The 22,980-nt window shown below is 46.9% G+C and overlaps 1 protein-coding gene across 6 annotated transcripts in view; it reads right to left on the reverse strand.

Annotated features, from left to right (window-relative positions):
* The window catches only part of TJP1 (tight junction protein 1), a 2,827,266-nt gene that overhangs the window by 2,737,662 nt on the left and 66,624 nt on the right, over positions 1–22,980 (reverse strand). For all 6 annotated transcript variants that reach the window (XM_069624936.1, XM_069624933.1, XM_069624931.1 and 3 more), the window contains exon 2: positions 19,085–19,217. In XM_069624936.1, coding sequence (XP_069481037.1) covers positions 19,085–19,217 — 133 coding nt within the window. The remainder of the gene's footprint in view (positions 1–19,084; positions 19,218–22,980) is intronic.

Here is a 22,980-nt window from a genome sequence, read left to right on the forward strand (position 1 = left end):
TTGTGAGAAATTATGTACAACAGGGATCTTCAAACCATCTCCCTAAGAGCAAATCCACTCCATGTTTCCAGGATATCCAGAGTGAATCTAAAAGTTATTCTCCAGGCCCTTTCTTGGAGCGACCGGCTGGGCCCATTTTCTGCACGTACGAGTTACCAAATGGCCACTGTGTGATAGATTTCCCAAGAATGACGGAACGATTACCTGGCGCCCCCAATGGTCGAACAAGGACTAACAGGAAGTCTTTTTAGTGCAAACTCTGGTTAAAGGTATCTTGCACTTGAGCAAATACCTTTTGCAAGCGTCATTCTTTGAGGTGCCAGGCAGTCTTAGAAACGGGACCTGGACAATGGAACTCGCTTCCACTGACTACTCATGGACCAACTTTAAGAATATAATGGAGGCTTCCCCAACATCCTCCCATCTCATTTTTGTCATTTCACTCTCTCTTCTTTCTTTGTCCTTTATTTCTGTAGTTGGGCTTTGTGAGAACGAGATACTTCATCGAGCGGCCTGCAAGAGAGATGGTGGGAATTCAACTTGCGCACCCATTAAGAGCTGCGATGGGTGAAGATATGCTGAATATGTCTGTAGAAATTTCAAATTCTACGAATTGAGTTATCATTCGTTTTCGATATGCAATGAAAAATCCAAGCCTTGTTCATGAGAACTCATCTAGTATTACGAACCCTACTGTGGTAGAGAGGTTTTGGCAAACATACAACTGCCATCAGTATGATGAAGGAAACAACAGTAAAAACAGGAGGCATTTGAAATGCCAGATTTTTCACAAGCTGCCTCTTTATAACACACAATGGCTTATGATCCAGGGGAGTATTACATGAGATACAGACCATTTAATTACAAGGTAAAGTACCTCCAAAACGTATTCTAATTTTTCCCTCAAAACTGTAATTGTAACGAAATGTTGTAAGGATGTTTGCCTTTTAAGGTTAGGGATGCCCTGGCCCCAGTTATAAGCCTTAAAACAGGGGTCTGCAGCCTGTGGCTCTGCAGATGCTTTGTACTACGACTCCCATGGTCCCTCACCATTGATTATATGTGCTAGAGCTAATGAAAGTTGTAGTCCAAAACATCTGAAGAGCAAAAGGTTGCAGATCCCTGCCTTAAAAGTAAGGTGTCCGAGGAAATATCAGAAGGTACAGAAAGACAGGCAGGTTATATAGCTGCCAGGTGGCTCCATATCCTGTTTTAGGCCTTCAGCCAGACTTGGATTTTGCACAATGTATGCCCGATCTTATAGTTTCGATTTTTCCACTAATAAGAGCTTACATGTCCCAGCATGCAATCTGCAAAACTAGGAGTAGCTGAAGTGATTCACACACGGAGGGCACAGAAGCTAGCTGCCCTCCTTATAACTCTCTGGGAGCCCTCCTCTGGGTTGTGGTGCTTTGTCTCCAGTATTGGTCCCCTAAGAGGGTTCTCTCCCTCTGAGGAGATCTGCTCTGACTTCCTTTCCAAGCTCCCTCTCCCAAACTAAAATCCCCAGAAAACTCTGTTGGAACTTTCCTGGTGTCAAGCATTTAAGCACTTTCACATGTCAACCATGTCCTCTCGCTCTTGCATTCAACCACTCTCTCTACATAGCACATTCTCTGTGGTGTCTGCTGGGATAGCAGTTCCTCTCCCTCATTGTTACGCAGAGATGCAGAAAATCTCCCAGAAATATCTCACCTTTCCATAATAGATCTCCATGGTTTCTGTCCTCCTTTGTGGATTGGGCCTTTCCCCCGAAGGGCACCCTGACACCTTATATCAATAATAGCAATGAAACCCTCTGCACCCATCCTAATGTAGATGTGAAATCCCACACACACACACATGCCCTAATTCTGTGTGCCAGATCTCTTTCCACCACACTGTAGAGGAGCAGCTGAATGCCTCTGCAGGAAGTCCCGCCCCTATTCTGCCTATATGTTGGAAACCGGAAATTGCAACATACGCAACCCCAGTGATGGTACCTATACCACGAAGAGTCCTTGAAACAAGGTATCCATTGAGAAAACCCTGTATGATGTATCTGCGAAGAAATGACAGTCTCCTGAGGGAGATCCCTGAAGAAGTGTGAAGATGTGAAAAGGAGAGGCTGGTGATGTCACAAGACATGAGGGTAATGCAATAAGAAGGATGACCAAAGAAGAGAATGCATAGACCATATAGAATCTGATGGCGAAAATCAAAGAATCGAGACGTCTTTCATGTGCAAAATTAAGATTGCTCGTGTGAAGAGCACTGCAGAAAATGCAAGCCGTATTATAATTGTACTGATGCTGTAGTGAATAGATTGCAGGGGGTGTCGCCAGTATGTACATATAGAATCTGGATATTCAATGTCACAATCTTAGTAAGCTCAACCCGTGCAGAAAGGATTGATAGCTGTGTGTGTGTCACAGCAAAGAAATAAACTGAAGCTTGAAGATGGACCAAAGGAAGGCTGTTGGGCCTGGTGTCAAAGGCTAAGGCAGCCAAAACTGGTTATTAGTCCTTGAAGAACAGTGAATGTGAGACGCTGAGTCATCCCTTGTTGAAGTTGCAAAGAGAGAACATCATGAGTGCCAAGTTTCTTTATTCAAGACAATTAAATGCTATAAAATGGGTCGATTCACGGTCTCCTGTCACGTGAGTCCAGGATGGAAATAGAAGTGGGCATGCAGACCTGAACTTCGATAAGAACATGCACACACTTCCTTATATTCCCAGAGATGAGAAACTACTGCAAGGCCAAGTTCAAAGGCAATCTGAATGGCAGAAGGCATGAGTGATGAGAGATGATGCGCTAATTGGGTGGGGAAGTACGCAAAGTCCACCCATCAGCACCTGGGGTACCAGCTTACCTGCTGCTAGTGAATGGAATGTTCCAGAAGGGTACAAGCATGCCAACCAATTGTAGGAGGCCATATAATGAAGGGCCAATGATATACTGTGTATCTAGTAACTGAAGAGGATGACTTGCACTAGAGGAGGGCATAAGTTGTCCACCTGACTGTAGAGACTCAATCACAAAACCAATCATTTATATAAAGTATACTTAGATGTTCCCCTTGAACCAACCAAAATCCAACTTCGGCTTTCGTAGTTCGCCACGTAGTATGGCGTCACATATGATGAAATTTTGGTATATAAGAATGTTTTTTATGAAATGTGTTGAGACTATGCTGTGCGCTGTCCGTTGATGTCTGCTGTAACTCCCCGTTTTAGATAATTGAGAATAAAACAGACCTTTTGCCAACTTCGGAGTCGGTCTTATTATTTGGTGTAAGAGTTATCCTGCCTCCCGTCCATCGTACGATGTGTTACCTTGATTAAAATGACCATAAGGGTTGACTACACTAACAGAGACCCCAAGTTGGGGGCAGAAAAAGGGGCTGGGGATTGTACAACTCTGCCACATACAGAGAGATCTGTGGTAATCAGTGTGAAGACGCCATGTTGTAAGGTGTACTGATGGGCATGCTGTGTCATGTCGATTACACTTTTGTAGTGGCAAAGATGTCTTGTCTCTCAGTGCTTTTCCATAGGGACTCTGGCACTACTACTTTGATGGTGTGACACAGTATAAAAACATTGTAACAGAAATAAATATTGGCAAAATGAGCATTGACGATTTTGCTTATTTTTCAGGAATTTGTAAAAATTGAAAACACGCTTTTCTGACATACAACCACTCCCACCAGTTGTATTAAAAGGGTTTCTGTGTGTATAAGCTGCCCAGATCCCAATTTGGCTTGCGTTAGAGTCCGTTTGAAAGCACATTCACATCTCTCTCCACTTTGGCTTGCTGTGGGGTCCCTCGGGGTGACCTTGGGATTCACTGGCATTCACGGTATTGTCTTGCAGCCTAAATGGTTCCCCTCCCTGCTCTTCAGTCCTAAGAGGTGAGTCGCAGTCTTGTGGTAAGAGTCAAGTAACACACGCAGCTCCCTGTACAGGAGCCCTGAGCTGTGCAGTGACTGCACTCTAAGACAAGGTATTCTCAGAACATCACAGGAATCCCCCTCTTTCTGAGTGCCAGGGTTTGCAACATATCCTACAATGTGCCCACAGATCCTCCCCTTTGCTCTCCAACTAAATTCACCTTACACATATCCTGAATCACACCATAATTGATAACCTAATTTAGCAATCCCGAATTGCTATTCCAGAGTTTGCCCCGTGGAATGATTTGAAAGGTAATCATGAGTCAGAAATACACCACAATTTAACTGGGTGGCTGGCGGACATCTCGAGCCAATCATGCAGCCAACACCTGCGTGTTATAAATTACCTATTGCCCCTCATGAAGAGACGATCGCCTCACATCTAGATCAAGACGGGTTTCTGTGAGACACTGCTCATCATCTAGAACAAGACGGGCTTCTGTGAGACACTGCTCATCATCTAGAACAAGACGGGCTTCTGTGAGACACTGCTCACCATCTAGAACAAGACGGGCATCTGTGAGACACTGCTCATCATCTAGAACAAGACGGCTTCTGTGAGACACTGCGCATCATCTAGAACAAGAGGGCTTCTGTGAGACACTGCTCATCATCTAGATCAAGACGGGCTTCTGTGAGACTCTGCTCATCATCTAGATCAAAACGGGCTACTGTGAGACACTGCTCATCATCTAGATCAAGACGGGGTTCTGTGAGACACTGCTCATCATCTAGAACAAGAGGGCTTCTGTGAGACACTGCTCATCATCTAGACCAAGGCGGGCTTCTGTGAGACTCTGCTCAACATCTAGATCAAAACCGGCTTCTGTGAGACACTGCTCATCATCTAGATCAAGACGGGCTTCTGTGAGACACTGCTCATCATCTAGAACAAGACGGCTTCTGTGAGACACTGCTCATCATCTAGATCAAGGCGGGCTTCTGTGAGACACTGCTCATCATCTAGAACAAGACGGGCATCTGTGAGACACTGCTCATCATCTAGAACAAGACGGCTTCTGTGAGACACTGCGCATCATCTAGAACAAGAGGGCTTCTGTGAGACACTGCTCACCATCTAGAACAAGACGGGCATCTGTGAGACACTGCTCATCATCTAGAACAAGACGGCTTCTGTGAGACACTGCGCATCATCTAGAACAAGAGGGCTTCTGTGAGACACTGCTCATCATCTAGATCAAGACGGGCTTCTGTGAGACTCTGCTCATCATCTAGATCAAAACGGGCTACTGTGAGACACTGCTCATCATCTAGATCAAGACGGGGTTCTGTGAGACACTGCTCATCATCTAGAACAAGAGGGCTTCTGTGAGACACTGCTCATCATCTAGACCAAGGCGGGCTTCTGTGAGACTCTGCTCAACATCTAGATCAAAACCGGCTTCTGTGAGACACTGCTCATCATCTAGATCAAGACGGGCTTCTGTGAGACACTGCTCATCATCTAGAACAAGACGGCTTCTGTGAGACACTGCTCATCATCTAGATCAAGGCGGGCTTCTGTGAGACACTGCTCACCATCTAGAACAAGACGGGCTTGCTTCTGTGAGACACTGCTCATCATATAGATCAAAACGGGCTTCTGTGAGACACTGCTCATCATCTAGAACAAGACGGGCTTCTGTGAGACACTGCTCATCATCTAGAACAAGACGGCTTCTGTGAGACACTGCTCATCATCTAGATCAAGGCGGGCTTCTGTGAGACACTGCTCACCATCTAGAACAAGACGGGCTTCTGTAAGACACTGCTCATCATATAGATCAAAACGGGCTTCTGTGAGACACTGCTCACCATCTAGAACAAGACGGGCTTCTGTGAGACACTGCTCATCATCTAGAACAAGACGGGCTTCGGTGAGACACTGCTCATCATCTAGAACAAGACGGGCTTCTGTGAGACACTGCTCATCATCTAGAACAAGACGGGCTTCTGTGATACACTGCTCATCATCTAGATCAAGACGGGCTTCTGTGAGACACTGCTCATCATCTAGAACAAGACGGGCATCTGTGAGACACTGCTCATCATCTAGAACAAGACGGGCCTCTGTGAGACATTGCTCATCATCTAGAACAAGACGGGCATCTGTGAGACACTGCTCATCATCTAGAACAAGACAGGCTTCTGTGAGACACTGCTCATCATCTAGATCAAGACGGGCATCTGTGAGACACTGCTCATCATCTAGAAAAAGTCGGGCATCTGTGAGACACTGCTCATCATCTAGAACAAGACGGGCATCTGTGAGACACTGCTCATCTAGATCAAGAAGGGCTTCTGTGATTCACTGCTCATCATCTACAACAAGACGGGCTTCTGTGAGACACTTCTCGTCTAGATCAAGACGGGCTTCTGTGAGACACTGCTCATCATCTAGAACAAGACGGGCTTCTGTGATACACTGCTCATCATCTAGATCAAGACGGGCTTCTGTGAGACACTGCTCATCATCTAGATCAAGACGGGCATCTGTGAGACACTGCTCATCATCTAGAACAAGACGGGCATCTGTGAGACACTGCTCATCATCTAGAACAAGACGGGCATCTGTGAGACACTGCTCATCTAGATCAAGACGGGTTTCTGTGAGACACTGCTCATCATCTAGAACAAGACGGGCTTCTGTGAGACACTGCTCATCATCTAGATCAAGACAGGCATCTGTGAGACTCTGCTCATCATCTAGAACAAGACGGGCATCTGTGAGACACTGCTCATCTAAATCAAGACGGGCTTCTGTGAGACACTGCTCATTATCTAGATCAAAACGGGCTTCTGTGAGACACTGCTCATCATCTAGAACAAGACGGATTCTGTGAGACACTGCTCATCATCTAGATCAAGACGGGCTTCTGTGAGACACTGCTCATCATCTAGAACAAGACGGGCTTCTGTGATACACTGCTCATCATCTAGATCAAGACAGGCTTCTGTGAGACACTGCTCATCATCTAGAACAAGTCGGCTTCTGTGAGACACTGCTCATCATCTAGATCAAGACGGGCTTCTGTGAGACTCTGCTCATCATCTAGATCAAAACGGACTTCTGTGAGACACTGCTCATCATCTAGATCAAGACGGGCCTCTGTGAGACACTGCTCAATCTCTAGAACAAGACGGGATTCTGTGATACACTGCTCATCATCTAGATCAAGACGGCTTCTGTGAGACATTGCTCATCATCTAGAACAAGACAGGCTTCTGTGAGACACTTCTCGTCTAGATCAAGACGGGCTTCTGTGAGACACTGCTCATCATCTAGAACAAGAGGGCTTCTGTGAGACACTGCTCATCATCTAGACCAAGACGGGCTTCTGTGAGACTCTGCTCAACATCTAGATCAAAACCGGCTTCTGTGAGACACTGCTCATCATCTAGATCAAGACGGGCTTCTGTGAGACACTGCTCAACATCTAGAACAAGACGGCTTCTGTGAGACACTGCTCATCATCTAGATCAAGGCGGGCTTCTGTGAGACACTGCTCATCATCTAGAACAAGACGGGCTTCTGTGAGACACTGCTCACCATCTAGAACAAGACGGGCTTCTGTGAGACACTGCTCATCATATAGATCAAAACGGGCTTCTGTGAGACACTGCTCATCATCCAGAACAAGACGGGCTTCTGTGAGACACTACTCATCATCTAGAACAAGACGGGCTTCTGTGAGACACTGCTCATCATCTAGAACAAGACGGGCTTCTGTGATACACTGCTCATCATCTAGATCAAGACGGGCTTCTGTGAGACACTGCTCATCATCTAGAACAAAACCTCAACAATGCCTCCTGGGGTATATGGACATTGTTGACACTGCTCATCATCTAGATCAAGACGGGCTTCTGTGAGACTCTGCTCATCATCTAGATCAAAACGGACTTCTGTGAGACACTGCTCATCATCTAGATCAAGACGGGCTTCTGTGAGACACTGCTCAATCTCTAGAACAAGACGGGATTCTGTGATACACTGCTCATCATCTAGATCAAGACAGCTCATGTGAGACACTGCTCATCATCTAGAACAAGACAGGCTTCTGTGAGACACTTCTCGTCTAGATCAAGACGGGCTTCTGTGAGACACTTCTCGTCTAGATCACGACGGGCTTCTGTGAGACACTGCTTATCACCTAGAATTAGACAAAGGGACTGCATTGCTCAGAACACTTAATAAAAAGAACGTTCTATGTGCCTTCTAGCTCTAGAAGAGCACCCTCTGCCTCTGGGTCGTGGAAAATCAGACAATGTATATAAGGCATGTGCTTATCATTGCAGAGCCTATGAGTCGGTCCCTCCAAGCATCACTATTCTGAATACAAAACATTGGATCATAAGAAGTATTCAAGCTTGAGCCTGCACACCCTTCCCCAAATCTCTCCGCCATTTGGGCCTCTGCATTAAGGCACTACCAATGAAGATAAATACGGAGCACCCAGGCACTGTTTACCTTTACATGGAGGGGCCGTCGATCACCACCCTTTACTTTATTCATTCCATTCATCCTACTCTCCTGCCTGTTGACACCAAAAATATTCACCTTCTGACGCGTCCAAATATTGGACGAGGCCACCTTCTGGTGCTGGCTTGGCAGTCCCTGAATAAATATCAATGAATAAACACTGCAGGTATTTTAAGGCTGCGTATCTGCCAGGATTGCTGAGCACACACATGAGCCCCTCACGCACACCCTACATTCCACAATAGCTAACCTGCAATGCGCGCAGTAACCCAACACTTACTTCTCTAGAAAGAAGACAGGCCAGATTCAGTGGACTAACCCACCTCGACACTAATACAAGCATAGCCCCTAGTCTGACCCCTGCCTGCATCTGCACGCTCCTTGCCCACTTTCCCTGCCTCTCACTTCACTCGTCCTTCTTCCCAGCAGAATGAGGCCTGGCTTCCCCAGGCAGGGGCACAGTGTCAGTGCCATGGAGAAGGAACTACTAGCGTGGTGATTTGGCTGAAAACACTATGCATACTAAGAAAACATGAGTTCCCTCAGCCAAGGAAAGGAACGGGACCTTGCGAAACTATTATCAGAAAAAGCGGCTCATGCCTAGGTGCACAAACATGGGAGAGATCACGATTATTGTGCACATTAATAACAGGCTTTGGGACTGTAGAGACAAAAGGGGTGACTAAGTTGGAGTCATAACTAAAACTGGAGAGCAGAGGTAAACAATAAACCACTAAGGAGAACGTGCAGCATGCAGACCACGTGCTTCCCTCATGCCTAGGAGCCAGTGGCTCAGTCCATCCAACTGTTAGGAGACACAACCATGGTAGGGGCCTCCTGGGACTCTCTTGCTACTTCCAAGTCCGGTTTCTTCTCATTTTCCTATTTCCATTAAGCACTGTTTTTCGAGCACCAAATGCCTTTGCATTTATATGGGGTGGGGAGTTCCCACATGGACCCACATTCCACATGGACTCTCCCTGCCAAGCAATTCTGACCCCTGCCCCAGAACATTTAGTGGGCACTTTCGAAAATGAACGTCTTAGTCCAGGTCTCAAAATGTGAGCGTGATAATGCACTCTTGGCGAGTAGGAAATGGTGTTCTGTGTCCATGTGGGGAATTGAGTTGGCAAGTGAGTTTGTATGCCTGGCTAGTAGCTTACAGCTTCCCTTTCTTACCTATGCCCTATCCCGTTTTGAAAGTTACTGACTTTTGGTCTTTTTTGTGAGGGTATTTTCGTTGAAACAGCGCAACGTCCTGTCTCCACAGGGCACAAGCCTCAACAATGCCTCCTGGGGTATATGGACATTGTTGACACAATGTGCCAGCCACAATGAACCCTGACCTCACACCAGCTCCTTTCCCTAGCCTCTTTCCCCGGCTCCTGGGAGAAAAACTCTTATGGATGGCATTGGCGGAAGCCTTTCACTCCAGAATCGGTTTGAGGATTCGCCAAGGTATGCAGTAACCCTTGGGAAGTAGTCCTGATGAAGCCACTTTCTGAGAAACACATCTCTTTCCTATGGCTCACCGTATGCATGCTGGAAATCCTTGTGTTTTTCTCTGCCAAGCATAATACCTGAAAGGCAGAGATGGAACAAGGGCAAATGCCTCTGTTCCCTCCTCCCCCTCCCCACTCACTTACGAACGCATCTCAGCTACCTCATACACCAAAACTCCCAGAAGAAACATTTGTGAAACCCACCCAAGTCTCATGGCATTCCTATCCGTAACACCAGATGCAGGGTGGCGTAGGATGTCCCCAGAAGTACTGCGCAGTCAGGACTGATCGGCTGTTGGCAGAATCTCTAAGGAGAACGTGCAGCATGCAGACCACGTGCTTCCCTCATGCCTAGGAGCCAGTGGCTCAGTCCATCCAACTGTTAGGAGACACAACCTTGGTAGGGGCCTCCTGGGACTCTCTTGCTACTTCCAAGTCCGGTTTCTTCTCATTTTCCTATTTCCATTAAGCACTGTTTTTCGAGCACCAAATGCCTTTGCATTTATATGGGGTGGGGAGTTCCCACATGGACCCACATTCCACATGGACTCTCCCTGCCAAGCAATTCTGACCCCTGCCCCAGAACATTTAGTGGGCACTTTCGAAAATGAACGTCTTAGTCCAGGTCTCAAAATGTGAGCGTGATAATGCACTCTTGGCGAGTAGGAAATGGTGTTCTGTGTCCATGTGGGGAATTGAGTTGGCAAGTGAGTTTGTATGCCTGGCTAGTAGCTTACAGCTTCCCTTTCTTACCTATGCCCTATCCCGTTTTGAAAGTTACTGACTTTTGGTCTTTTTTGTGAGGGTATTTTCGTTGAAACAGCGCAACGTCCTGTCTCCACAGGGCACAAGCCTCAACAATGCCTCCTGGGGTATATGGACATTGTTGACACAATGTGCCAGCCACAATGAACCCTGACCTCACACCAGCTCCTTTCCCTAGCCTCTTTCCCCGGCTCCTGGGAGAAAAACTCTTATGGATGGCATTGGCGGAAGCCTTTCACTCCAGAATCGGTTTGAGGATTCGCCAAGGTATGCAGTAACCCTTGGGAAGTAGTCCTGATGAAGCCACTTTCTGAGAAACACATCTCTTTCCTATGGCTCACCGTATGCATGCTGGAAATCCTTGTGTTTTTCTCTGCCAAGCATAATACCTGAAAGGCAGAGATGGAACAAGGGCAAATGCCTCTGTTCCCTCCTCCCCCTCCCCACTCACTTACGAACGCATCTCAGCTACCTCATACACCAAAACTCCCAGAAGAAACATTTGTGAAACCCACCCAAGTCTCATGGCATTCCTATCCGTAACACCAGATGCAGGGTGGCGTAGGATGTCCCCAGAAGTACTGCGCAGTCAGGACTGATCGGCTGTTGGCAGAATCTCCAGGATTATTCGGTGTCCAGATCTTTATCCGGTGTTACTATAGTGTGAGAAATTCGACCATCCTCATGGTGGGCGTGCGCTCACCTGGCCTTTTTTGAAATGTTTAATTTAATGGAACGATGGTAGACCAACCTCAGGAAAATGTGTGAGGCTAATCCACACACATTTTCCTATGCTCACACCATGACCAAAGCATAGACCTGTGTACTCTGGCATGGACACAGTCTACAGGTGCAGTCCGCCCCTTTCATATTTAGTTGGAATGTGACAGAGAGGAGTACACAATGTCATCCCCAGAAAGGCGGAGGACCAACCTTCCCCCTGCCATGGTAAGTCTGATTAATTGACAAAGGCTCCATGGATCTGCCCTGCTCTTTTTGGTAGGCCCTGCAGCTGGCGGCAGTGATTAACATACCAATAGAGGGTACTTCAAACAGATCCACAAGGGGCCTTACTGCAGAGGTTAACAAAGGAGACAGGAAACCCAACAAACGTTCATATGTAACTGTGTCAATCCGAAGCCAGGTCCCGCTCTAAGTATCAATGGCAGTGAACTGACATGTCTCCGACTGTTGTTGTCTTGAATTGTGTCAACAGTATCTTATAATGTCTTCCCGCTTTTAAAAATCATTTCTTGTTTATTTGTCTCTGTTCCTATTCATTATGAAAGGTTTGGTGCTACCACACCATTTAGATTGTAAGTGGCTAGCACAGATTCGGTTGTTTTAGTTTGTCATGTATAGGACTCTGCTATAGTCTTTTTTAAGTTTTGCATAAAATGCATAAAAATAAACAAATATGTTTTTTCTAAGTGATGAAATTGTGGGTTGCTAAATCTTTGAGGTAACTAGATTTCTTTGGACTTAGCCTGTTAGTGTCTCAGGGACTAAAGGAAGGGGTAGTTGACCTATCACTGCTTTTTGTTGTCATATTAACCTCCCATTTGATAGAGTTGACCCCCCGATATCAAAAAACTGGGAGTACCCATTTTTTACAAATATCAGACTGTTGTTTACAGAAGGCCACCCTGCTAGGTGGACCCCATTAATAAAGTAAAAGAATGTGGTTTGCAGGAGCCCGAGAGTCTGATCTCGCTGCAGATTCAAGTGAAACCTGGCGCTTTAATCAGGAACCACAGAAAGATCCATTTACAAGGGAGACTCTTTCATCAACAGCCGACAGAAAGGGACCCCAGGATTGGTTCACTAAGGTAGGCTTAGCCTACACCAATCACTGTGAACCACTTCCTCTTTAAGCAGATCATCTGATGACTTCACAAGAAGTAAGAAAGGAGAACTCAACCTTGGACCCTGGCTGAAGGTACAGTCTGCCTTACATCTTCCACCAGTGAAGGAAGCCCAGGATATCCAAAGAGGGAAGCAAGATCCCACCCCTAAACATCTCCCAGGGAACAAAGGGAGATACAGAACTCAGAGAACCCTCCAGCCACTCCAGAACCAGTACCCAACCAGCACATAGCGTGATCTGCTAAGCTATGCAGCAAGCTTCCTGGATAAGAAGTGCCAGAAGGTCTCTGAACCTACAACCAAGGACAAGACAACTGCCTGCAACACACTCCTCAGCTTTGGGCTGTCCTCCTGTAAGGACAACACAAGCCCATTGAAGAAGCTGGGAGAAGTGCTGCAACAAGTCTCTGCCAATGGACTTTTTTCGAGCCAGTCGAGTTCCTTGATCCGCAACCGACAGCAACACTGAGACAACGATTCCTGGTCCTGAGCCTCTGTGTAGGCCAGCCTCCAGCCGTCCGGTCAGCTTCACTTGTCAAACCGTTTTGGCGCCGGATACTCGCAGCGAACTCTGTCACAGAATCCTGCAAATCGCCTTGAAGCCGACTCGACCCTGTCGAGCACCGAGAACATCTACAGCACAAGGTACATTGTGGTTCTGTCCCCCTGGTCCTTCCCAGAAGGCCCCTAGAGACTTTTTAAGACCCATTGCTCCGTCCGTGCTAAAGCAAGAAATCTTAACAGACTGTTGTGGTTATTAACCATTCTGACTCCCCTCCTGTCAGTATCCAGAGTGCATCCCTTTTCCTTCTTTGAAACAGTCTATCCTATGCATAACTTTACATGGTGGCTTGTATTTTGTAGTGTTGTTAGACTGTCTGTTGTGATTAATAAAGAAGATATTTTTAATAAAACCTTGACTGGACACTCCTTTTTTCATTGGGTAATAATTGTATTTTCGCTATGTTGCAACTAACCAACGATCCACGACCTTTAGAAGGGATAAGCCTGCCGTTCCATCCACATTGCCAAAATTGGACAAGGAGGTTTATAATTAGCTTGTTATTCCAATCTGTTCGGATCCCTTCTGGTGTAGTAGAGGTGTGGGGCTGATTGATGGTTTAGAAACCGATGTTCACTCCTGGACCACTGGTCCCTGGCAGACGGTGGTCCCTGGCAGACGGTCGGATATAATTGGAGCCTTACGCACAGCTGCTGCAGGTAACATTTCAAAACACTGCTAGGTATTTGATAATCATGGATCTTGACATAGAGACTGTGAAAGGCATGAGCAAGGATGTCCTGCGCGTCCTATCGCAAGAGAGGGGACTTCCCCACAGCACCAGGATTCATAAACCTGAGTTGCAGACCAGTCTCCAAGCTTGGGTAGAAGCGAGGGCAGCTGGGGAAGAAACTCCAGGGGAGAGAAGGTCTTCCAGAAGGGGTGGCGGAAGAGGACGACGAAGATCGCCTGAGTAGTGTTTCTCACCAACCTTCCCTCTGGGAGGACAAGTGTGGTTTCCTAACACCCCAGAGTGTCAGTGAGGTCAGGGGCTAGTGCGTCATCCCGCAAGTCGCAGGCCTCAGCACAGCCACTAAGTGGCCCAGTAACTGTTCCGGTGGTAAACGATGTAGCGGCTAGAAAGCTCCTGCTGGAGGAGAAGACTAGCGCTGCAGGAACAAAAAGAGAGGAACAAGGTTACCATAGAGCTGCGCAAACTGGCACTCGAAGAGAAGAAGGCCAACAGATCCACCTCTAGCGAAAGCAGCAGTAGTGGCTCAAACCAAGGCGCCTGGCATAAACCACAGCGCCACATCTGCAAAGATTTAGTGCCGGCATATGAAGTAGGGAAGGAGAAAGTGCAAACACCTCTGACAGTCGGGATTGGGGGAATAGGCAGTTGTGGTTCAAAAATGCAGGAGGCCCTTTTGCTGTTTTTCACTTGCACACGCAAAGCCGATAATTGTAAGGAGCTACGTGGGGCCTTACTGATGTATAATCAGAAGTGTGTAAACAAAACACTACCAGGTGGAATTTTGAGTCAAGTAGCACACTAGCGTAGACAGTGGTTTCACGGTGTTTTCCAAACCTTTTATGGTGAACACTGCCCCCTCGCCCCCCCCCCCTCCCAGGACAAAAATTCTGCTGTCAGACCGACCGAAGAGAAAGATTATATTTTCTATTAAATACAGTGACCACCTCCTCATTTGAAAGAACTTCGTGCCTCCTCTGGGCCCCTGTCACAGTTTAAATAATCGGCGTTTTGCCAATCGCACATGTCTTAAGATAACTGCGAAGCACTCATTCACCAGTAAATGCACAGTCCATCAGCATAATTCTCAATGCACCCCGAGTTTTGGAAGCATTTCGTTCGAAGGAAAACAATGAAATGCATTTTCGGAAACATGAATACGTTTCTTAGTGAATGTAATGTAATTGTATTGTTTTAATAATGGATACGTGCTTCCCTCTAGTGGTCAAATTAAACAAAACATGTCTCTGTCCAGGTCTGGATATATCAGAGACCCCATGACCAATCGATGATTTTCATTTGCAATTTCATGGCACTGCTGCTGAAGATCGATCAGAGGGCGGACAGGTCTGCACAACCTGTCTTCCCTGCAGACGGTGAGCACCTTAATGACCCAGAGCAGATGAGGCTGGCCTAGTGTGAAAATCCCGAACAGCGCCTCATCTGCCAACATGCACCGAAATATAAACGGTAGTGAACATTTTACTATCATCCCAGCACCAAGCCTCCCTTTTAGACGTTTCAAGGCCGTTGCTGATGATGCCTGTTTAAAATCCCGCCGAGCAGCATTTGGTTTCTAGCGCCCGCTGTATTGCACCCCCCCTCTGGCTGGCTCTGTTTGCCATCCTTCTCTGGCGCTATCCATCCAGGGCCTTCTCCACGTTTCGCTCAAGAAGCGGGCCGTCAGGCGCTGGAGGCCCCAGTAAATCAGGCCTGCCTGAATGCGTGTTAGCAGAATACAATTCATCCTTGCCACCCTTAATCAGGAGGAAACTAATCCAGCCTGTCGTGAAGAAGCCGTATTTATCACCAGCCTTCACTCTGGCGCTGTTGCTACAAAGCACGCCTGCTACTGTTTATGCAGCACGGGCCACGTCCTCCAGTTTATGGATGGACCTGGGCTTATGAATCAAGTTAACTCTCCAACTCAAAAGCTGCAGGGGGGGAGTGAGTGGGCCAGGGAGAAGTCGATGGACACTTTATAACACATTTCCCCTCAGTCTAGATGTGGCGGCAAATGTAAAACTAGGCGGTACTTCCAAATACTGCCTGCCGCATCACAAGGTTGTTTTGGGTTGTGTTTGTATATTTTCGGATTCATCAATGACCTCAAAGCGCTGGTAGGTTGAACGCCCTCGGGAACCGTAGTCCAGGTCAGTCGAGAGAGTAAGGTAACATAGGGTGCTTGGGTGCACTCATTATGTGTGCAGCTGGAGTGATTGCCTGATGGTAGCTCCATCCTAGCATTAGGTGTGGTGTTTTATATCAGTTGAATGTGTGCAGTCTGGAGGATGGCCACCAGGACTGGGTTCAGGCTGTTTAGGACGCTTATGTGTGCAGATAGGCCGATTTCGAGGGGTATGGCTGCATTTTATCAGAGTGTTGAGGTGTTCATGAAGTATTGTTCATATATGAGAGCAGCTAGGCCGACATTGATCGAGGGTTGTAGCTGTGCTCTAATTGTGTGTTGCTGTAGAGTAGAGAGTGAGCATGGCGATATGAGAGGTGAGTGTCTGGGAGGAGGATTTGCTCTAACGAGCTTGATGTTAGGAATTCCAAGTCTGCATTTGCGATTGCTGCAAAATGTATTTGTAACTTACTTAATAGCTGCATTCAGTGGCGGTATTGCTCGGGTTCTCTCTGAACATTTGTTATCAAGTTGCAAGGTCTCAGCAGTGTTACATGGTCATAATCAGCATTACGGAAATAGCCAGGTTTTTAGAACTTTGCCGAAGGCCATGTAGTCCTGGGCGTGTCGAATATGTGGGGCTAATGAGTTCCACAGAGTTGGGGCCAAGGTTGAAAAAGCGGGTCTTCCGATCCAGGCAGAATTAGAGGTTGGAATCACCAGGAAGAGGGCATTGCTTGATTTTAGGGTGCGTGATGGGAGGTAGGGTTTTATCTTCTCTTGAAGGTACGTTGGGCTGGTCTTGTGCACTGCTTGGTGGGTAATGCATAGGGTCTTGAACGAGGCTCATCGTCTGACTGGGAGCCAGTGGAGGGTTCGAAGAGCCGGACGGGAGAGATGTGGTCTCTGTGTCCCAGGGCGAGGAGTTTTGCGGCAGTGTTTTGGGCTCTTTGTAGTTTGTTGAGTTGGTATGCTGGTGCTCCCAGGTATACGGAGTTGGCATAGTCCAGTCTCGACATGACAATAGACATAACAGCTCAGAGTCTGTTGGGGTAGGAGAGGTAGGGTAAAATGCAGCTTAGAAGTTTGTTCTGATAGTGACAGCATTTTGAAACATTATTGATCTGACGGGAGAGGTTTAGGCCTGAGCCCATAGTGCAGCCTAGGTTTTTGACTATATTGGAGGGATGGGGTGGTGGGGCGAGGGAGGGCAGCCATGGGGAGGGTTGTGGGAGAAGGACTGTATTGCTGCACACCATGATTTCGGTTTTATGAGGGTTCAGAAGTAGGTGGTTACATGTCATCCATTATTCAATATCACAAAGACAAGCTTCAAGGTCAGGACAAGGGTTGGGGCTTGTCTTGGGGATTCTTAGGATAATTTGGGTATCAGTGTAGTAGTTGTAACAGGAGATGTTGTGTGTGCGATTGATTCCTGGTAGAGTGGTCAGATAGAGGTTGAAGAGGAGAGTTGAGATCATCGCAGATTGAGATCAGAATGGTTTCTGTTCCATGTTGAGGTCTGAAGCCTGATTGTGCGGGGTCAAGGAGATTGTTGGATTCTACAAAAGAGTTGAGCTGGGAGTATGCAGTCTGGTCTGTGATTTTCGCTAGGAATCTGATGTTGGAGATCCGTCTGTAATTCTTGGGTTCAAGCAGGTTGGGGGATGCCTTTTTTAGAAGAGGTTTGACATGCACTATTTTGAAGGCTTCTGGGAAAATGCCAGAGGTGAGGCAGTCGTTTAGTATGGCCCTTGCATGTTCTTCTGCGCAGGTAGAGGAGAATATTTCTTTCAGAACAGAGGCGAGGCAGGGGTCGAGGGTTGATCCGGAGCGTCTGCTGGCTGTTAGTCAAGGAACTCATCTCTGGAGATGGGTTTGAAAGAGTCGAAGGTTGGTTGAGTGGTTGTTAGGGGCAATGGGATCAGGAGGGGTCGATGAAGGGTAGGATTTCAGCTAGGACAATTTGAAGTTAAGGGTTGCTGTCCTGTCAAGTGCAGTGTTGTAGAAATGTAGCGAGAGGGAGTCGCAGAGTGACTGTGTGGGAGTGGATTGGGCGAGGGTGCAAGTAGGTTTCACAAATTCTGAGATCATCTTGTGGAGTCCTTTGCTGCTCCTGCCACAGATCAGAACCCGTTTATTGTAATAGGCTTTTTTCCCCTTTTGGATCTCGGATTTGTAATTATGGTGGTGGAGGGCGAAGATGGATCTGCTGAGATCGGTTTTAGATGCCTGCCATTTGTGTTCAAGAGAGTTATTTTGATTTTTGAGTGTCCTCAGGAGGGGTGTGAACCATTTGGGAGATGGTCCTTTGCATGAGGTTGCAGGGCACGATGGGGTGAGCAAAAGTAGTGATTCTTTAAGCCAGGAGTCGAAAGATTCAATGGTTAAGGGTCTACCACAGGACAGCATTGCAGGGGGATGGAGTAGCAGGGTTTCAGCTCAATCGGGATGGGGGATTAAATGGGGAGGGGTGGGGTGTGGAGAGAGTGGGGCAGTCCTTCATTTGTGTTGTTGGCCATCCCATTTTTTATCTTGGATCTGGTCACCTTAGCTATTGTGCCTCTTTGGAAAAGGCGATGGAGAGTCCCCAGGACCCCAAAGTGACCCCCACACAGTGTCAATATGCAGACCACCAGTGGGAGGGATGTAGTTTCTGAACAAGTGCCAGGAGCTACCATACTAACATTAACAGATGTTCTGCAACCCTCAAAGTACTGGAGCAGGGCTTGGGAGCAGCTCTGCTTTTATCCTGGGGTTTGCAGGCCAGGGTTACTCCTGGCAGATCCTGTGTGTGTACTGCTACAGGTGGTGCCAGGGACTTAACAAACCCAGTCTCAGGTAAGATCTACAGCAGGGTTCACCCTCAAGATGTTTTGGTCTACGCCTCGCATGATTCCTCACAACTGATTGGCTGATGGGAGATGTAGGCCGAAACATCTGGGTGAAGAAGTTTGGCTACTCCTGCTCTACCGCTTTCTAGCTTGGTTCCCAGTGGGCGGGTACTTCTGCAGCGCATGCCAACTTCAAAGTGAAAAGCGAGACGCAGGAAGAAAATCAAACTCAGGGCGACATTCTGAAAACAGGGTCAGCACAGACTGGGCGGAGAGGTATAATTTTAAAACCTGTAATGGTGGAACTCTTCGTACATTTCATCCTGCATAGATTGACTTTCTTGCATCGCAACGATGTTGTTGTCTTGATAGAACTCCTCCTTTTCGGACACCGGTCTCGGGTTCTTTATCTCAGATGACATTTCTTGCAGCCATTTATGCATCTGGTCTGAACAGCAAAAATGAAACATTATTTGTACATCAGCTGAGGTTGATGTTCTGCAGTTTGTCAAACTTAATAAGTAGAACCTAATATAACTTTTGGAACTCTGGCAGTGGCTGTGTCCCACCAACCACCCATGGTCAGAGTATCGGATTCATGTATTCGGGTTTTATGAAATGCACTATTACTATGCACACCATTGCAATAGCACCCCTAAAAATAACATCATATGACTTACATCAAAATCTGCAATTTGTCTCAAATGGCAATGCTCTAGAAACTTTGGTCCAGCATGAGTGGCTGTGAAGGCTGTCGGGCGCAACGAGGTGCATGCGACCGTGTTTACTTGTACATACAGACAACAGCTTCCTCTTTCGTAAGTCAATGAAACCTAGCTTTCAAGGAATCCACAGGTTGACTGGTTTTGATTGTGCTTACTGATCAGTAGGCTCAATCTATAAAGGAGTATATGTCTCTCCCACAATTGGATCCCAAATACTAAGATAAAATTGGACTATTCTATTAAAGCGAAAGACAGAGGGCCTCATTACAAGACAGTTTCAGGAAAACACGCAGGAAAAATTGACGGTAATACTGGCACCAGCAATTTTACAGGATCAGAGAACCCCGAGTTTGACGGTGGGGCTCTGATCTACCGGCAGGCCGGACCTGCCCGTAGATCAGGCCCCTACCGGCAACATTTTTTGGGAATCACCGGCACCAGTACTAACGGTGCTGGTAATTCAGCATACCTATCCAATGGAGTCCTATAGGACCTCATGAAATGGAAACTTACTGGCGTCTCTGGTGCCTGCAATATCCTGGTATTACTGGGTTATCGGGCGGCTGAGACGTTAGGAGCAATTTCCCGGTACCCTGCCAGAATTACTGGCGGGATACCAGGCAACTCACAATGAGTCCCTCTAGAATCTCTTTGTGATTTCCTGGCCCCATCTTGCTATTTACAGACCCAGATGCGAGGGTGGTTCTATACCTTCGATTGATGTACAACCGGGATACCAAACTACTCGGCTGAGGACTACATGTACATTCGCCATGCCCCAAGATTCAGCAGAGGCCATGTTTCATGCGTCTTAGTTTAGTTTAGTTTATTCATTTGTATTGCGCACCAAACCCGAGGGTATGAGGGCGCAGGAGCAACAAGGTTATTCACAGCTTAGTTACACGTTACAATGCATTACAATAATTACAATAGGATCAAAGATGGTTACAGCAGTCACGATAAAGACAAAGGGTTGCAGATTTACAAGTATACATATTTACAAAGTGGGTAACGGAGGTGTGTAGGATGAAATTAGCGGTCATTGTTCTTTATCCAATGTATGTAGTTGCGTCTAAAGTGTGAGTAGGTTTGGGGTGTCCTTAGAGAGGGTGGTAGGGAGTTCCAATGCTGGGCTGCTTTCACCTGGAAGCTGTTGCCACCCATTTTGGTGCGTTTGAACCTGGGAACTGTGAGTAGATTGGCATTGGAGGTTCTAGTAGGTCTGTTGGACGTGTGTTTACTTATTCTATCGAGTAAGTAGCGGGGGGCAGCGTTGTTGAGGCATTTGTTTGTTAGTGAGGCTACTTTGAGCAGGATTTTATCTATAGTGTTGAGCCAGTTATGGGCTCTCCTAATGTTAGAGATGTGTTCTTTCTTGGGGATGCTAAGCGCTGCTCTGAGAGAGTTGTTTTGTAGCGTCTGTATTTTGTTGGTAACCTGTTTGCTAGCTCCTACGTAAAGGGCATTACAATACTCCATGTTTGATAATACAAGGGCTCTGGCTAATGTAGTGCAGCTCTGGGTGGATAAGAAGGGTTCGCTGCTCTTATAAGCTTACGTGTGCAGGCCGTGGAGGATGCCATGGAGCTAACCTGTTTATGGAAGGAGAGGAAGGAGTCAATGTATATTCCTAAGGTTTTCACTTCCGTAGCTACTTTAATCAGGTTCCCGTCTATTATGAAGCTGGTGTAGTTGTGGTCCAATTTGGTTAGGTTTGCGGTGGAGCCAAGTATGATGAGTTCAGTCTTGTCATCATTCAGGCATAGACTGTGAGATGCTATCCATGCCTGGATGATGAGGTACACCAAATCTCATCAAGGCCAAATCATGGTTGTAATCTCACATCAACAGGATGAGGATCTGGGTATCATCGGCATAATTAGTGTAGGTGATACCTAGACCATCTAGATCATCAAACAGGGGCTTCGTGAACACGTTGTACAGTGTAGGGGAGACGCATGAGCCCTGGGGGACTCCGCATGTAATGGAGATGGGGTCGGCGGCAGCTGTGGTGGAGAAGACACGCATGGATCTGTTGCTGAGGAATGACTCGATCCAGCCGATGGCTTCTTGGGAAATGTGGGCAGCTGAGTCCAGGTGATTGCATAAGATTTTGTGATCAACTAGATCAAATGCCGCAGAGAGGTCTAGGAGGAGCAATAAGGCAGTTTTCCCATTGTCTCTAAGAGTGTCAATTTGAGCCTTCAGGTCGATAAGGGCAGTTTCTGTCCCGTGTTGGGGTCTGAAGCCTGATTGCCGAATACCAAGGAGATGGTTTATTTAAAGGAATTTTTGGATTTGTTGGTAGGCTGTCTTGTCTAATATCTTGAGCAGGAAGGGGACGGTGGTAATGGGTCTGTAGTTGGTGGGAATGGAGGGGTCAAGAGAGGGCTTTTTGAGAAGGGGGAGGACCCAGGACTCTTTGAGGTTGCTGGGGACGGTACCTGAGGAGAAGGAGGCGTTGATAAGTCTTGTGATGAATGGCGAGAGGTCTCTTGCTCACACAAAACCACTCTCACACTTACCATGATGAAATACCTTATCCCAGTTGCAATTGTATGCTTAATATGATTTGCCACCTAGGGAAGCAAACATTTAAACCTACAATAACCCCTCCTTCCTTAGAGGTGGAGGACATCATTACCTCAATGTTTAAAAGAGGGGTCTACAACCTGTGGTTCTGCAGATACTCTGTACAACAATTCCCATGACCGCCTGCCATTGACTATGCTGGCTGAAGCAGTAGAAAATTGTAGTCCTAAACATCTAGAGAGGCAAAGGTTAACAACCCCAGGAAAATGATGTGTCAGATAATTTTTCCCTAAATATACCTTAGCACCAACATACAAACATAGACCAAGTCATTTTCAATGGCCCATTTCGTCTTCAAAGAAAGGACCATGTACGGACCAAAACAGCATGCATTTTTGACTTCAGCAAACTCAGGCAACTGCCCCCACCCTCGCCCGAGAGTGACTGTTGGTCTTTATTGGGGACACAGGTTTCTCAAAAGTGTTACACACTCCTCTGCCTATTCTTTCTTAACTCCTGCAAATAATAGTCCATTTCATCTGCCGGGGCCTCTCAGTGTTTAAACGGGCAGAGGTGCACCCCGCTTGCCAGTTCATCCTTCATCTATTTTGTCAAGACACTTGTAGAGGAGCAGGTGGATGCGTTTTCCCTAGCCTCCACCCCTTCTCTGCCATCAGACTGGAACAGCAGGAGAAGGGCTATATGTGGGACCCCATGCGTTATGCCCATACTGCATTGAGTGTATGAGAGACGATATGCACTCAGGCAACCATACCGAATGTGCCATCATAATGAAAGAGTGGAACCATGTCAGCACGCACCTTTAGACAACATGTAACTCTGAGTGAAATGTGATGAGGCCAGAGTGATGCCATAAAGAAGATATACAAGGACATACTGAAACAATATGAAAATACTTAAGAATAACGATGTAACTGAAGTGACAAGAGAATC

Source organism: Ambystoma mexicanum, chromosome 11 (genome assembly GCF_040938575.1).
Source record: "Ambystoma mexicanum isolate Mex_15411 chromosome 11, UKY_AmexF1_1, whole genome shotgun sequence".
Lineage (NCBI taxonomy): Eukaryota > Metazoa > Chordata > Amphibia > Caudata > Ambystomatidae > Ambystoma > Ambystoma mexicanum.